Consider the following 14,128-nt stretch of genomic DNA (forward strand, 5'->3'; position numbering starts at 1 on the left):
ACTTGGTCCGAAATGCGGAATATTCGCCTCGATTCTTTGTCGTCGGATCGTGAGGTTGCTTCTCAGAGTGAGTGAGGTCGATGTCTGCTTAGAACTATTTACTCATTTCCAGATTGCAAAACATGTGTGAGAAGGCGAATAAAATGCGACCGAAGTGTTCCTTCGTGTCAGAAATGTTGTAGTCGAGGACTCGAATGTCCAGGCTACGGCCTTCGTTTGAGATGGGATCAGGGAGTGGCGAGCAGAGGCAAATTGATGGGGAAATCAGTCCCGTTACGACCTCAGATCAAGCATGGTGTACCACGCACACACAAACAATCAAGGACCCTTCGCATGAAGAAGCATACCGATGACGAAAACTCTCCCCGTTGCCAACCTCAAATAGCCACTGAAAGTTCTTTGGCTGTATTGCACACAAAGCAGAATGTCGAGCTTGTCGATCGTCACGTCCGACAAGCAGCTCATGCAGTCCTCTTTCAACATTTCAACCACGAAGTCGCATCAAAGCTTGCGTGGCTGGATGGGCCCAAGAACCCATGGCGAACTCTCGTACTTCCTCTTGCGCAACGCTCATCCTGCTTGCGGCTATCAACGCTGGGTTTGGCAGCAGCACATATGTCTGTCGTGTCTCCCCAAGATAAGGCAGCGCTTGTTCAGATTCACCGAAATCTTCGAGATGCGACTCTATGTCACCTAAACCGGCAGATGGAATCCGAGCTGAAGCGCGGAGTAGCGCGGTGCGATAAGATTACCGAAGCCTCGGTTCTCATCGAGATTATTCTCACCATGATTTCTTTATGCTATGCAGAAATGTTCATACCGAACTCGACGAGATGGAGACTCCACCTCAGCGGTGTCCGCACAGGATTCGATAGATATGACCTCGCAAATCCACACGAAAAGGTAATTTCTCAGTTCTTCATCGAAGAACTTGACTACCTGGAGGCTTTCGGGAGTATATCGACATTCAGCTCAGCTTTGAGACGCCATAGGCCCATCTCACAGCACGCGACCTCTGATGACTACTTCAAAGAATTTACCGAAGCGCTTTATGAGATCACGGTTACCGAGAGAACCCGAGATAACGCTTTTAGGACAGGGAAGATACTTGCTGGCACGGATATGACTGTGTGGCAAGACAAGCTCACGAGTTCTTATGACTCCGTTTGCGCCCGCATTGACTCTACCCCATCACAAGATGTCTCTCTCCAGATAGGCCTTAAGTCTGTTCTCAAAGCTCAATACTACGCTTGCCTGGTGTACAGCTACCAAGCTCTTGCTTCAGAGGCGGAAAGGTCAGTAGCTACTCCTCCGCTACTTGATTGTCTCTACAACGAGATCATCTTCATGACATCCTGGCCAACAGAATCTGTTTCACACAACATCTCATTCCCGCTGTTCATACTTGGAACAGCTAGTCAGTTATACACCGAGAAGCAAGTCATGATCGAGAGGCTTTTCACCGAAAACATAGCCGCGACAGGATTCTCCTGTAATTCGGCAGTATTGCAATTTTTGAGAGACTTCTGGAACGCAACAGCAGCTGGGTCGACTCAAAACTGGATACAGTATGCGAGAGACAACGAGGAGCGGATAAGCCCATTTATTGTGTTCTGATCATAGGAGGATTACTTTACATGAGCACTGTCTCTTCGTCCTCCACTCCAAACAACACCTTCATTGGGTCTTGGTAGTTCATGAATCCCAACGATGGCTTACAAACGCCATAGCCAAGCAATCTTTGCGCTTGCGGTGTGAGCTGCCTCGCTCGCTCCAATGGTACCATGAGGAACTGATTCTCCGCAGGGCGAAGAGTCGGCTTGCAGAGGAAGATACCTACTGTCTCGCGATACTCGTTTCTAAGAAGTCATTTAGTATGGGCACGATTTTCGGAATTTGCCTTTCACTTACTGGGTGATGTTCTGTCCGCCAGCATGGTAGAGGTTGCCTAGAAAAATGAAGGCGTCGCCGGGTTCAAGTTCTGCGGGCACAGCTTCCTCGTCATATGGTCGTCGCTCACTATCCCAGAGATGCGATCCCGGAATGCCGATCGTGGCACCGTTCTCTCTGGTGGTTCTGGTGAGAGCCGTCACGCAGCCAATCATGACTGGGAGCTCTTTGTCGTGGGGATGGTAGTCACTGCATTCAGTCAGCGAATAGTTCCAGACCAATGCATTATGCAAGATTATTCCATCACTGGTTCCAGACCGTGGCAAAAGGGTGTACTCACTCATCATCTCGATGCAGAACCTGCTGTTTGCCACCAGGATTAACCCGAAACGCCACAGTGGACGAAACAATAGGCTTTCCGCTCACAGTAATCCTCTTCTCCCGCTCCCAATACGTCAGCGACGAAGAGCAAAGCTCATTCGCAACATCGATGTAGAGGGGGTTACAGGCAAGTTCAACACACGCATCAGAAACATTAAATAAACCAGTTGCTCGCTGGGTTGTGACAGGGAAGAATCCAGACAAGTCTGGAATATCAGAGTCAAAATGGGGTTTGAGATCTGCTCTGATCTGCTCTGCTAACTGGCGAGATATAAGGTTCTCAACAATCACGCCGCCGTCACGTTTGATGGCTGCGACAAGGTTCTGTGGCGTCGTGGATGCTTCCGCTGCGTCCAGACGCACAAAAGATGGTTTAGTGGTAGCTGTGCTCAGTGAGGCCATTTTGAAGCAGTGATAAGATCGATAGTTGTTATTGAGACTCCTGTGAAGTCTTTATCATTATTTATAGACGTTATCTTGACTTCCTTCATCTTGATATGACTCTATCGTTACTTTGAAGCTGCATTCAATGGTTCTCACTAGCTTGTCACTAATCCAAGATAGGTTGGTCGGCAGAGAAAAGTCCAAGCCACTTTCACATCGACCCAAGGCCTGGGGACTCACATGAGCACGCTATCCCGGGCTAGGCTGGTCGGGAGAGAAGCGGCAACGCGGTGCATTCCGGGGAAGGCTTAACTTGGCTGCCCGGGAGAGAAACGAGGCGCTTGCGTGGAATGATGGCAGCTGTAAACGATAGCAGGCTAGTTCATTATTGGTGGTTGCTGTCCTGACGTTATCTTCCCCGCATTCTCGACCAGGATGTAGATTGCAGTCTTGGGTCATGTTGCTTTGTGTATTCGCTTTGGGAAATTGGTTAATTATAGACATTCCTGTTCTCAGTTCTACCACCAAGCTCTCCCTTTAAAGCATTGTTCCCAAATTGGTTCCTATTTTGCATCTTGGCATTGTTCCTATATTCTCCAGTTCATGATCGCGCCACATTCTCAAGAAAGATATCACCTACCTCCGAACTCCACTGGATATGGATCCCCCTAAAGACATCAAGGCTGAGCCAATCTGCTACGATGGATCCGTTCTCGAGGGCAGCCAGTCTCAGTATGACACTGACGATGCGTATCTCAAGTCCCTCGGAAAGTCGGCTGAGTTGCATCGCGTCTACAACTTCTGGACATGTGAGTCTTCTTCAGCAGTTCCTTGGTCTTCAATACTGACAGCAGTACAGTATGCGCATACCAGGTCATGATCAGTGCGACATGGACATGCGTCGTCGTTTTCTACGGTGTGATCTTTGACGTCGGTGGACCAGCCTCGCTTCTCTACGGATCCATCATCGTCGCAATCGGCCAAACCCTACTCATGGCCTCACTCGCTGAATACTGTGGCATCTGGCCTACTGCAGGTGGTCAGCAGTTCTACGTCCAGAAACTCGCTACCGAAAAGTACCGACCGTTCCTCTCATACTTCGTCGGTTGGTGTCTGCTTCTAGCCGAGACTGCCACTGGCTCTTCTTGTGCCTTGAATACCGCCAACATCATTGGTACCATGGTGTCCATATTTCACCCAAATATTGACTGGAAGGTATTGAGACTCCCCCCTTGATGTGATGCCATGCGCTGACTCTCTAAGCCTTACCAAACCTTTTTGATATATCTTGGATTGCTGGTTATCCCATTCCTGATGAACTTGAAGCCCAGCGCACTCCCTTTCTACAGCACCGTCGGCGCCGTTTTTACAATCCTTGGCTTCTTTGGCTGGGCTATCACTCTTCTTGCCACAGCCCCGAAAGCCAGCGCGAAATTCGTATTTACTCAATTCATCAACAATTCGGGATACACGAATAACGGATGGGTGTTCATACTCAGTTTTTACAGCCCTCTGTATGGCCTTTATGGGACGGATAGCATGATGCATTTGGTTGAGGAGATGAAGAACGCCTCTCAAGACGCACCAGTAAGTATCTTTGCGTAGTCAAGGTTTGAGTTACTGACACTACACAGAGAGCCATGGTTTGGTCTATGGTCCTTTCTGGTGTTGCTACTATCGTCACTGATCTCATCCTACTGTTTTGCTGCGGCAATTATGCTGAGTATGTAACGGCCTTGTAAGTTCCCCTTAACCGTATTGTTATGATTCAAGCTTATGGCTAGGTCACCATACGTCACTTGGTTTTCGGACGTCGCGGGCAATGAGTATGCCGGGATCTATGTTGCAATAGTGTTTGGTGTCGTAAACGTAAGTCAAACTCGCCTTATTTTGTAGTCATGATGACTAAAGTCCCATGCTCCAGCTTCTTGTTTGCACTGGCATCCTGTCTTCGTGTTCCCGTCTCGGCTGGCGCATGGCGGAGGACAAGGCATTCCCATGGTCCCATCGCCTCCAGAAGATCGATCATAAGCTGCAGATTCCTTTGAACTTTATCTTTGCCATCATTGTGGTCGAAGTCATCATTGGCCTCATTTCTTTAGGCAGTGAACTGGCCTACAACGCCATCGTCAGTGGTGCTGGTGTTTGTTTCGCCCTTGCCTACGCGATACCAGTTACGGTGGTGAGTACTGTTCATTGACGCTATTATTTGGTTGCTGACGCTGTCAACAGGCTCTTGTCCGAGGCCGTTCAGTTCTTCCACCTCGCCCTCACTTTGATCTTGGCAGATGGGGATACTTTGTGAACTATGTTTCTGTTGCATGGGCCTTACTGACTATCGTCATCTATGTGTTCGTATTATCCCACAAAAGCTTCCAGTGAGATATCATTGCTGACTCCTTACTAGCATGCCGCTGTATCTTCCAGTCACAGGTGAAAACATCGGGAACATGAACTGGGCCGCACTCATTGTTGGGGCAACGTTCCTATTTTCCGGTGTTTGGTGGGTATTCGGAGCAAGATTCAGATACCTGAAGGAAGCCTCCTTTGATACGGAGCCGATCCCTGTGACGGAAGAGCAGTCCAGTAGTTCTTGACACCCTTTATACTTAGACACAGTAGCATGACTATCGTAGAGGCAATTTTGACCTAATTACATGAGGATCTGTGATATGCTTGTTTGACAGAGGGCTGATGCGTGAATAGGGACAGAACATAGGCGATAACGTTGAAAGCAATACATCTTAAAATACCATAATACATAATTTTACCCTTTCTCTATGTTCACTGTCCATGCAAAGGCTAAAAGTACACAACCGTATAATGTTACAACCATCACTATCACAGAGACGCCAAAATTTAATCCACCTCAAGTCTTTCTTCCTCCATACTCGAAAAAATAGCAAACCCCATACCACTCCACAGGTTGATCCAGTCTTCCAAGCCATCATTCAGCGCGATGAACTGTCTTGAAGCGAAGTTGTCTGCAGCCAAGCTCATCTTGAACCACCATAACTCGCTTACATGACAGTCCATGAGATACACAAGCCTCCTCGGGAGATTCCAGTTCAATCAGAAAGCGAAAGGACTGAGAGACGACGTCACCCAAGCAATACCATACACCCATTGTCGCTTCATCAAGAAAATTGAAGAGACGTTGCCGAGACTCATCGGCTCCAAGCCCGATAACGAGCCATGCAATGGTATCAATGTCAAAGTTTTCGTCCACTACGCAATGCAAACGGTCACTCATGCTGGCGAGTCTTTCGAGTAAAACAGAAAGGGCGCTGCGTGGTTCAGCGGAGGGTAGTAAGCTGGAACTTGTGCTTTGTCGCTCACTTGGGACGGAGGCTTGGCTATCGTGCTCATCACGCCCCTCTTTGAGTTGGGAAAGACTCGAGTTTGGGGCAACAGTCGACAAGTTCTGGCCACCATGGGAAACATCGCAATTTTCTTCGTTTGCCGACAGGTCACTGGAGGGCTCGTCATTATTCCGGCGAACAGACGCCTCGTTGTGGCCAGGAGATGCTGGCGGTGCCAGCGATGGGCCTTCTTGTTTCAGGCGGCTAGTGGCATCCGGAAGTTGACCAAAGCAGTTTTCGGAATCCGTATCAAGCTTCAGCTGAGGTTGCGGGTTCCCGAGAATCTTATCCGGGGATAATACTGGTCTCCACCATACATGTCTCCTGTTTTTCCTCCATCCTTTGGGCCCGTTGGGGCCCAGTCGCCTAAGTATATGAATCTGAAGCGCCCTCGTTATGCCTCTCGACCTATCATGGCAGCCTGCAAAAGGACCTGTGGGCGCCTCCCCAATATATCTCCAGGGGAAGATGGGAAAAGGAAAAATGCGTTTGACTAGCACAGAAAGTAAGTAATCAAGGTACGCGTGTTGTGACTGAAGACTCACGGTAAATAAGCCAGACCCAAAGGTGTACCACGTACACAAAGAAGCGCCCACGCGGATACAAGTCGTAGTCGTCCACAAACTAGGTGTCGACTTCCTGTTTACATTCCATTTCGAGTGCCCTCAAACAGTTTGACCGGGTTCCTTTGCGCATCCACCTTAGAAACTTAAACATGTAATCCCGCCTGGGTTCCTCTTCTGCATTTTCACCAACCTCAGACTCCGAGAACAAGCCAGTGTTGTTCGGCTGTTCTGATTTGCAGAGCCTGTGCGACAGTTGGCCTGGGGGCATGCTGGGCAGCCGAAGCATGGGAGCGCGCTCACAAACCAATACTTCTAGTGTGAGCTTGCGTGAATGAAGCACTTCGGCTTGCGTCGCGGTGAGGTGAGGGATAATCTGCGGTGCTGTGTTGTGTGAAGGAGGCGAAGAAGGGAAAGAAATAAATTTTGAATCAAAGGCGGTATTGGAGCGGATCACGTGTGGTGTGCCAGTTGCAGGAGCTTGTAGGCGAGCTTGGCAGCTGTCCGTCACTTTCAACGCTAACATCTGTGTAACAGTGCTAAACTCGGCAGTCATAAGCCGAAAACCTACAGTGCATACCTCTCCGCGTCAGCTCGTGGCGGTCACGCTGCTGGAAAAGGCCTGCGTCACCCATCAAAGTGAAACCGAAGTCAACTCTCGAGGCGTGAACGATGTGAGTAACGACGTATCTGGGAAATGGAAGCGTTTCGGGCCGAGGAACCAAACACTCCTGCAAAAGGATACTCTTCACGCATTTTTTTGATCGCTCAAACCTGGCTGCTGGATCTCATGTCGAGTTGCAGATACGCGGTTCCCGTCAGCCGTTCAAAGAGGGGAGTGTAAGCAATAGTCACGTCAAACTGAATGATATGTGTACAGTCATTCATCTTTTGTGCCTACCCTCTCCGCGGAAACCGGCCGCATTAGGTGTATTCGAACGGTAGAATATCTCCACTATCCAGTAATGTAACTCATGGCACAACAAGCAGGTAGCATTTCTTCCCAGTACAGGATAGGAGTGGCATATAGGATAAAAACTCATTTTCTCCCTCGATTTTATCTGATCCATGAGATAGAAATCTCTCGACCTCCTAAATAGCGCCAATATCAGATCGTAAGTATTCTTCACAACTCCTGAGTGCAACGTGTAGGATACACGTAAGATTTCGGATATGGTAAATATGTATGTATCTAATATAGCGCAAGTTTTGGGAACCCTGCCGAGACTTTTTACATATTTACTCGTCCCAGATGGTAGCTACAACATCTCCGGTGAGCTTCACCTGCGCCAGTTTTCCGCCCTCCTGCTCCGTAATGATCTTGCCACTCTTGACATCGCGCTTCCAAATGACAACGGTCTGGTTGACCTGATGACCAACCGCAATCTTGTCACCGGCCTTGTTGAATGAGAACTGGCGGGGAAGATATCCGCCAGATGGGACAGCCTGGATAGGCTTCAGAGTGCCATCCTCATTGATCCGGAAGACTGTGAGAGTGTCGGAAGGACCAGATCCTCGCTGGGGAGAGTTGGCGAAAGACTTCTCGCGGTTGGTGACGATCACGAAGCGCTGGTCAGGCTGATTGAAAGTCAGTAGGACTCACACGGAAGATATGTAGTGACTTACGCTCATGGCAATTTCGCTGATGGGAGCCGTGTTTGGAGGAAAGCTAGCGTTCAGCGATGGAATTTCAAAGACCTTTGTGAAGGAGAGACCAGTGCGGGTATACTTGACGCTGTAAGAGTACACCTTCTGGTCAAGTTCACCGTTGAAGAAGAAGAAAGTCTCACCATTCGCCATAATTCTGAAGAATCCATGGCGGGGCCCAGAACCACGAGGAGCGCTCAAGCTGCCCACCTCAGCAATGGGAGTGAGAGTGTTCTTGTCGTAAGTAAAGACGCGGCAGACATCACCACCAAGATCGGGTGTAATGACATACTTTCCAGTAGGGTCAATAATGACATGGTGAAGATGGCTTGCTTCCTGGCGGTCTGCAATTGGGCCAGTCTGGCTAATTTTCGTGGTAAGCTCTTGAAGTGGCGCGGTGCCGACAATTGTGCCTTTGTCGCCGAGGCCATAAAGCGATGCTACACCTGGAGTGCTACGGCATGTGAGTAACTTCAATTCCAAGGATTATTGACAACCTACTATGAAGCACTGAAATAACCACGTTTTCCGCTTGCACCAGTAACGATCTCGCCTGCAACAGCGCCTCCTGTGATGGACTTGACGCGAGAAACGCGATTCAAAACACCCTTTTCTCCAATGGTGAACGAGTTCAATGAACCAGGCGGTTGGAAGTTTAGGCCGCGATCCAGACAATAAAGCACGTTGTTAGGCTTGTCAAGGGTGAGCCAATTGGGTCCGGGAGAACAGTCGGTCGTTTTCGAGGTGACGGAGAGATCGAAGCCTTTCGCGGATTCGGTGAGGCTCAGAGTGCTCAGATTGCCGCCGTAGTCCGCTACGAAAAGGTTGACGGCTTGGCTAGGCACTACCAAAACGGCAGAGCCTAGAAGCACACTGAGTAGTTTACCATGCATTTTGATGAACAGGACACGAGGCGAAGAGAGCAAGGAACGAAATTCATCACCTTTGAGCAAGGCACGGCATAAAGTTATATAATCCTCGGAGGATAGTCCTCCGAGTACTGCAGAAGTCAAAGATCCACGGATATCCAGGGTATATTTGAGTTCGGTTGTCGGGCAGATTCCCCGCGATGGAGAGATGTATATCCTCCAATGATGAGGTCACCGCTTGGCATCGTGACACGTTTGTCTTTAATTAACCTCAATTATGCCACGACCCTTGTATTTAACCTTTACGAAACTTGAAACGATGCTAGGAGTTAAAATGGTAGGTTTTCCGTGGTGATCCTTTTTCCGTTCCCCGCTTTTCCGTGAGGATTTTAGCCTAAGAAGGGTTCTAGAAAGTCAATTCAGCGGAGCGAATTGTTCCTTGCACAGTTGATGAAGAGTGTCGCGAATGAACAGTATCCGTTAAACAGCTATAATAAAATTGAGGCAAGATAAAGCAAAAAGAATGATCACGCTGGGGATCGAACCCAGAATCTTCTGATTCGTAGTCAGACGCCTTGCCATTGGGCCACGCGACCTTGTCTTTGCTGACTAATACTCATGCAGCTCATAAACGCATCCAGAAACCGAACTTCGGATCACATCGTCAATTTATGAGCCATATTGACATTGTATCTTCAATTAAAGAATTCTTGGAAAGCTGCGCTTATCTGAATATCAATTTTCGGTGTTGAAATAGAGCAAGGTCTCTCTCTAAGTTAACATGCATTATCAATCCAAGTGTGTTGGTAACCGTGACTTACCTTCAATCGCCAACGTTCAGTCAACTTCTCTTATGACGATGCTCTACAATTACGCTCTTGGCATGGTATTACATTCAAACTCGATACGCAATTGAACAGACGATCTTATTCAGCATGACTAAATATTTTTCTCGAAAACCTGCGACTTCGTTTATCTCCAGAATTAACAGTTTTGTTCTTCACGTCGCGGTGCTGCAGCTACCCTATAACTCACCGGTACGATTTTGGCGACCAACGACGACGTAGCAAACTCCGCTGACCGATCGAGCCAATGACGTATCCGATCCGACCCTTGGACGAACTGCCGATAATTGTGTCCGGCTGGCGGAAATCCTCAACTTCCGGGATGTGGAGTATCTTCCGACCTCCCAAAACCCGGGTCCCGAACTTCGGATCACACCGTCCCCACAAAGACGACGTATTGAAACGCGGGGTTTAGAAATGATAAATTGCTTGAGGTGGAACTGAATTGGAGGCTAGAACTCATTATACAATTATTTGTCATTTATTCTCATATTCATACTCATTATGGCGGCTCCTGTTAATCTGAAAGATCTCACTATTGATAACATTACCGAGAATGTTCACGCCATCAACTCTCAGTGCAGTAATCTGCGCCTGAAGTATATCCTTGAACGAGTTGTCACACATTTGCATGACTTGGCGAGAGAAACAAGACTCACTACAGACGAATGGATGACAGCTATCCAATTCCTGACACAAGTTGGTCAGATCTGCACCGATGTCCGACAGGAGTTTATTTTACTATCTGATGTCCTGGGCCTTTCACTTTTGGTTGACTCAATTGACCATCCGAAACCGAAGGGCAGCACTGAAGGCACAGTTTTGGGACCTTTCCATACACATGAGGCCGAGCATGTAAAAGAGGGAAGTCTGATCTCCCAAGATACAGATGGCGAACCTCTTCTTGTTCTATGTACCCTCAAGGATGTCAATGGTTCACCAATTCCTGGAGCCGAGATTGACGTCTGGGAGACTGATTCTAAGGGGTTCTACGATGTTCAGCACGCTGACCGGACTGGCCCGGATGGAAGAGCTGTGCTGACGAGTGACGATAATGGAGACTTTTGGTTTAAGGCTATTGTACCTGTGCCATATCCTATTCCTCATGACGGACCCGTCGGAAAGTTGCTTAAAGTACTGGGCCGACATTGCTACCGACCCAGTCATATGCACTTCATGTTCAAGAAAGACGGATACGATCCTCTGATCACGTAAGTCTGCCCTTCTCTGGCACCTCGATTATATCTAACAAATGCCCTCGTAGCGCACTCTACCTCAAGGACGATCCTTACGAAACTACTGATGCCGTGTTTGGTGTCAAGGACTCGTTGATCGTTAACATCAAGAAGGTTGAAGACGAAGAAATGGCGAAGAAGTATGGTGTCAAAATCGGTTCCGCCTTGATGACATATGACTTTGTTCTCGTCTCGGATGAAGCGGCTGCGAAACTTAGGAGGCAGAAGGCTGAGGAGGCAATGGCGAAATTGGGACGGAATTTCAGATTCATTGATGATCTACCTGTTCCGGATGTCGATTAGAGAATTGTGTAGGCATAGTAGACAGTTCACCTGATAGTGGCCGCGAGATGCGCTATAGCTAGAGGAATGATGATACAATTACATAATGGACAGTTCATTTTAATTACAACAAATATACACATCCGGTTTTAATGCCTGCTCGACCTTTCTTTGACTCAGGGCACCATTGACATAGTATCAACATCCAATGCTTCACCATACAACCCATCTAAAGACGGCATCTCAAACCCCAATCCGAGAGCATCCTGATCCGCCGCCATGAAATCTTGCAGCAAGTTCGGATCAATGATCGAAGCCAATAGCGCATGATCCTGTCCCGAAACAGCACTCGAAAACTGATCTGTAATACTGTTCAAGTCACCCTGTGTACCATCGAAGAACGGTGGTTCAGTATCACCATCCGGCCTGCTCTGTTGCCGCTGTACGCACGCTCGCGCTACCTCTAGTCCTTCCTGAATCAGACTCGCACTTCTTCGAGCAACAGTAGCCTCCTCCATTGATTGCAAAATATCATGCGCTTTGACAGCATCGGCGAGGAGGTCTTCTGATGGAACATCTGTAGGTCCAAGCATAATGATATACAGAACGATCATCCCGGCATACAGAGTATATGTGGAGTTGTACCACCAAGTGCGGAAGTAGTGCCGATTTGCATAAGCGTCATACATGACGCAAATAGTTTTACGTGCTGCATCCAAACATAACTCAGCATGAGTGGACATGTTAGCTTCTGCCGTGAGCATAGGTTGTTCGAGAAAAGGGCGATGGAGAACAATTCTTGCGTTGAGGTATCTGAGATGAAGTACAAGCTTCTGTTTAGCTGCCCATTCTTGTTCACGGAATGATACGGCTGTGAAGTCCAGATAAGTAGGTAGCTTAGCTTTCCAGTCGTCAAGCAGGCGATCGAGCTCCTTCGCAACAGCGGACTTCTGCAGCAAGGTCAGACCCTTCGAGTCATAGTATAGTTCCTTCGAGATGCGCCGTAGGACAGCAGCGAAATGGACCATCTCATTGATCATGGCCGCACTGCAATTCTCCAGATCAGGCTGGTTCGATATTGCGACATCTTGCCCTCTGATATGAGGCAGATCGATCTGGTAATTCCTAGGTTTGCCAAGACTATCACGACGACCTGCACTGCAGCTCATGTCAATCTCGTGAGAGTAAATACACCACCACGTTCTTCGTGCTGCTTTGCGGTCCTCAATCGAGTTGGATGGAGTTTCTCTTGCGATACCGATGGCTAGTGCTGTGCGGACGGCATGGCCGCAGTACATGTAGCAAGCGTGAGGTTTGAGGGAGTTCTGACAGTACAAAGACTTTACTGGGTCAGCTTCCCGGTTCCACTGAGACTGAGGGCCACATACCATGAGGAGTAGTGTCTGGGCGCTCTCTAAAGAGCAAACCTCAAAGACATCTCCGAGCAACATCCTGGACTTCCGGAAGTACTTCTTCGAGAGTTCTTGGCTTAATCGAGAAGGATTAAAGTCTTGTCCTTGAGCCGGAAGCTTCATGCAGACATTGATGTCGCGCTCAAAGTCCTGAGTGATACAAGAGCCAGCAACGATCGAACCGACAGCCACGACTATATGGTACAGGGCAAAGAAATGACGCTGGGTCTTGTTACTTTCCATTGAGGTTTGAGAGCTCCAGACGAGTTCCTCGCATTGCTTGGCGAAAGCAATAGGATCAAGCATAGGGTGAAGATGGTGAAGGTTGTTGAAGAACTGTCTGATGTATTCGCGCTCTAGCCTTTGCTTCGATGATGATAGCGAGTTGTCCGCGGATGGTCTGTTTTGGCTGGTAGCCGCGGGATGGTCATGATGAATCGAGTCCTCAAGTCCCGCGGTTCCCTGTCTCGTCTCAAGAGACGAACGCGCTTGGATTTCATCTTGGGCCCCTGCTCGCGTTGGGGGAGTCTTTGGTCTTGAAGGAGGTTCCAAGACTTCTCGGTCAGAAAGGAGATTGACAATGGAAATTGGCGACCGTGTAACGAGGCCCTGCCTCGAAACATTCCCGTCATGAGCGTTGGCAGAAAGGAAGCCGGCATTGCCGCTTGAGTTTGGGTGACCAGGCGGTAGATTCTTCTGAGCATACACGAAGAATTGATTGAGGAGCACAAAGTTGGACGATGTACCGTAGAACTCTGTGCCGTGAGTATGCTGATTGATGTCACCGACAACATCACCATCGTCTACACGAGCCAGCCGTCAGTCCCAAGCATCCAGGGCAAGAATTATGACTATACCTATGCGACCCGTTGAATGAGCCTGTTCCAGCGGTTCGCTCCGTCGCGCCGCCTCATCATAATAAGTTCGCGAAGAAGATAACGGTGACGGCGGCGTATTGCGCTGCACATCGTTCAGCACCGAAACAGTACTCGCCCTCCCATTCTTCCTCCTCAACCCATAGACACAATCCCACTCATGTCTCACACAATTAGCACAAGGCTGCTGCTGATCGCATTTCGCCTTCTTCGCGCGACATCTCTGGCACGCATGCGACGCCCGCGGTAGATTTCGTCGACTTGGTAAAGACCCGGAACTTGTCATTGTTTGTGAGAGTGAGAATTTCCGGACTTCCGCCCTCTTGAGAAGGAATTGGTGGAAAAGGTACCCCGCCCCAGCAGTTGCGCTAAGAACTGCCGAG

The 14,128-nt window shown here is 48.7% G+C and overlaps 7 protein-coding genes and 1 non-coding gene across 8 annotated transcripts; 3 read left to right on the forward strand and 5 right to left on the reverse strand.

The window, feature by feature from the left end:
* Positions 1-12: 12 nt before the first annotated feature.
* Positions 13-1,418, forward strand: FOIG_11638 (uncharacterized protein; the record flags this gene model as incomplete). The annotated part of the gene is made up of 3 exons (XM_031212209.1): positions 13-67; positions 203-1,295; positions 1,367-1,418. 3 exons carry the CDS (start codon positions 13-15, stop codon positions 1,416-1,418), a joined length of 1,200 nt encoding a protein of 399 aa, XP_031058186.1.
* Positions 1,404-2,673, reverse strand: FOIG_11639 (uncharacterized protein; the record flags this gene model as incomplete). Its single annotated transcript, XM_031212210.1, has 3 exons — positions 1,404-1,859; positions 1,912-2,139; positions 2,231-2,673. The coding sequence occupies 3 exons, from the start codon at positions 2,671-2,673 to the stop codon at positions 1,634-1,636; spliced, it is 897 nt and encodes a 298-aa protein (XP_031058187.1). The 3' UTR covers positions 1,404-1,633.
* Positions 2,674-3,173: 500 nt separating this feature from the next.
* Positions 3,174-5,252, forward strand: FOIG_11640 (uncharacterized protein; the record flags this gene model as incomplete). The annotated part of the gene is made up of 8 exons (XM_031212211.1): positions 3,174-3,464; positions 3,515-3,870; positions 3,919-4,242; positions 4,290-4,393; positions 4,440-4,524; positions 4,580-4,837; positions 4,888-5,006; positions 5,063-5,252. Exons 1-8 carry the CDS (start codon positions 3,314-3,316, stop codon positions 5,250-5,252), a joined length of 1,587 nt encoding a protein of 528 aa, XP_031058188.1. The 5' UTR covers positions 3,174-3,313.
* A 350-nt stretch (positions 5,253-5,602) lies between these two features.
* On the reverse strand, positions 5,603-7,215 carry FOIG_11641 (uncharacterized protein; the record flags this gene model as incomplete). The annotated part of the gene is made up of 3 exons (XM_031212212.1): positions 5,603-6,301; positions 6,774-7,099; positions 7,161-7,215. The coding sequence occupies 3 exons, from the start codon at positions 7,213-7,215 to the stop codon at positions 5,603-5,605; spliced, it is 1,080 nt and encodes a 359-aa protein (XP_031058189.1).
* A 531-nt stretch (positions 7,216-7,746) lies between these two features.
* On the reverse strand, positions 7,747-9,229 carry FOIG_11642 (uncharacterized protein). Its single transcript, XM_031212213.1, has 3 exons — positions 8,729-9,229; positions 8,207-8,681; positions 7,747-8,158 (listed from the first exon to the last, which is right to left on the reverse strand). Exons 1-3 carry the CDS (start codon positions 9,118-9,120, stop codon positions 7,820-7,822), a joined length of 1,206 nt encoding a protein of 401 aa, XP_031058190.1. The 5' UTR covers positions 9,121-9,229; the 3' UTR covers positions 7,747-7,819.
* A 391-nt stretch (positions 9,230-9,620) lies between these two features.
* Positions 9,621-9,692, reverse strand: FOIG_11643. The gene has a single exon. It is a non-coding gene; the product is annotated as a tRNA-Arg (tRNA).
* A 646-nt stretch (positions 9,693-10,338) lies between these two features.
* Positions 10,339-12,788, forward strand: FOIG_11644 (uncharacterized protein). The gene is made up of 2 exons (XM_031212214.1): positions 10,339-11,152; positions 11,206-12,788. The coding sequence occupies exons 1-2, from the start codon at positions 10,446-10,448 to the stop codon at positions 11,477-11,479; spliced, it is 981 nt and encodes a 326-aa protein (XP_031058191.1). The 5' UTR covers positions 10,339-10,445; the 3' UTR covers positions 11,480-12,788.
* On the reverse strand, positions 11,544-14,060 carry FOIG_11645 (uncharacterized protein). Its single transcript, XM_031212215.1, has 3 exons — positions 13,728-14,060; positions 12,847-13,673; positions 11,544-12,798 (listed from the first exon to the last, which is right to left on the reverse strand). Exons 1-3 carry the CDS (start codon positions 14,029-14,031, stop codon positions 11,635-11,637), a joined length of 2,295 nt encoding a protein of 764 aa, XP_031058192.1. The 5' UTR covers positions 14,032-14,060; the 3' UTR covers positions 11,544-11,634.
* Positions 14,061-14,128: the final 68 nt, after the last annotated feature.

Source organism: Fusarium odoratissimum (assembly GCF_000260195.1).
Source record: "Fusarium odoratissimum NRRL 54006 unplaced genomic scaffold supercont1.22, whole genome shotgun sequence".
NCBI lineage: Eukaryota > Fungi > Ascomycota > Sordariomycetes > Hypocreales > Nectriaceae > Fusarium > Fusarium odoratissimum.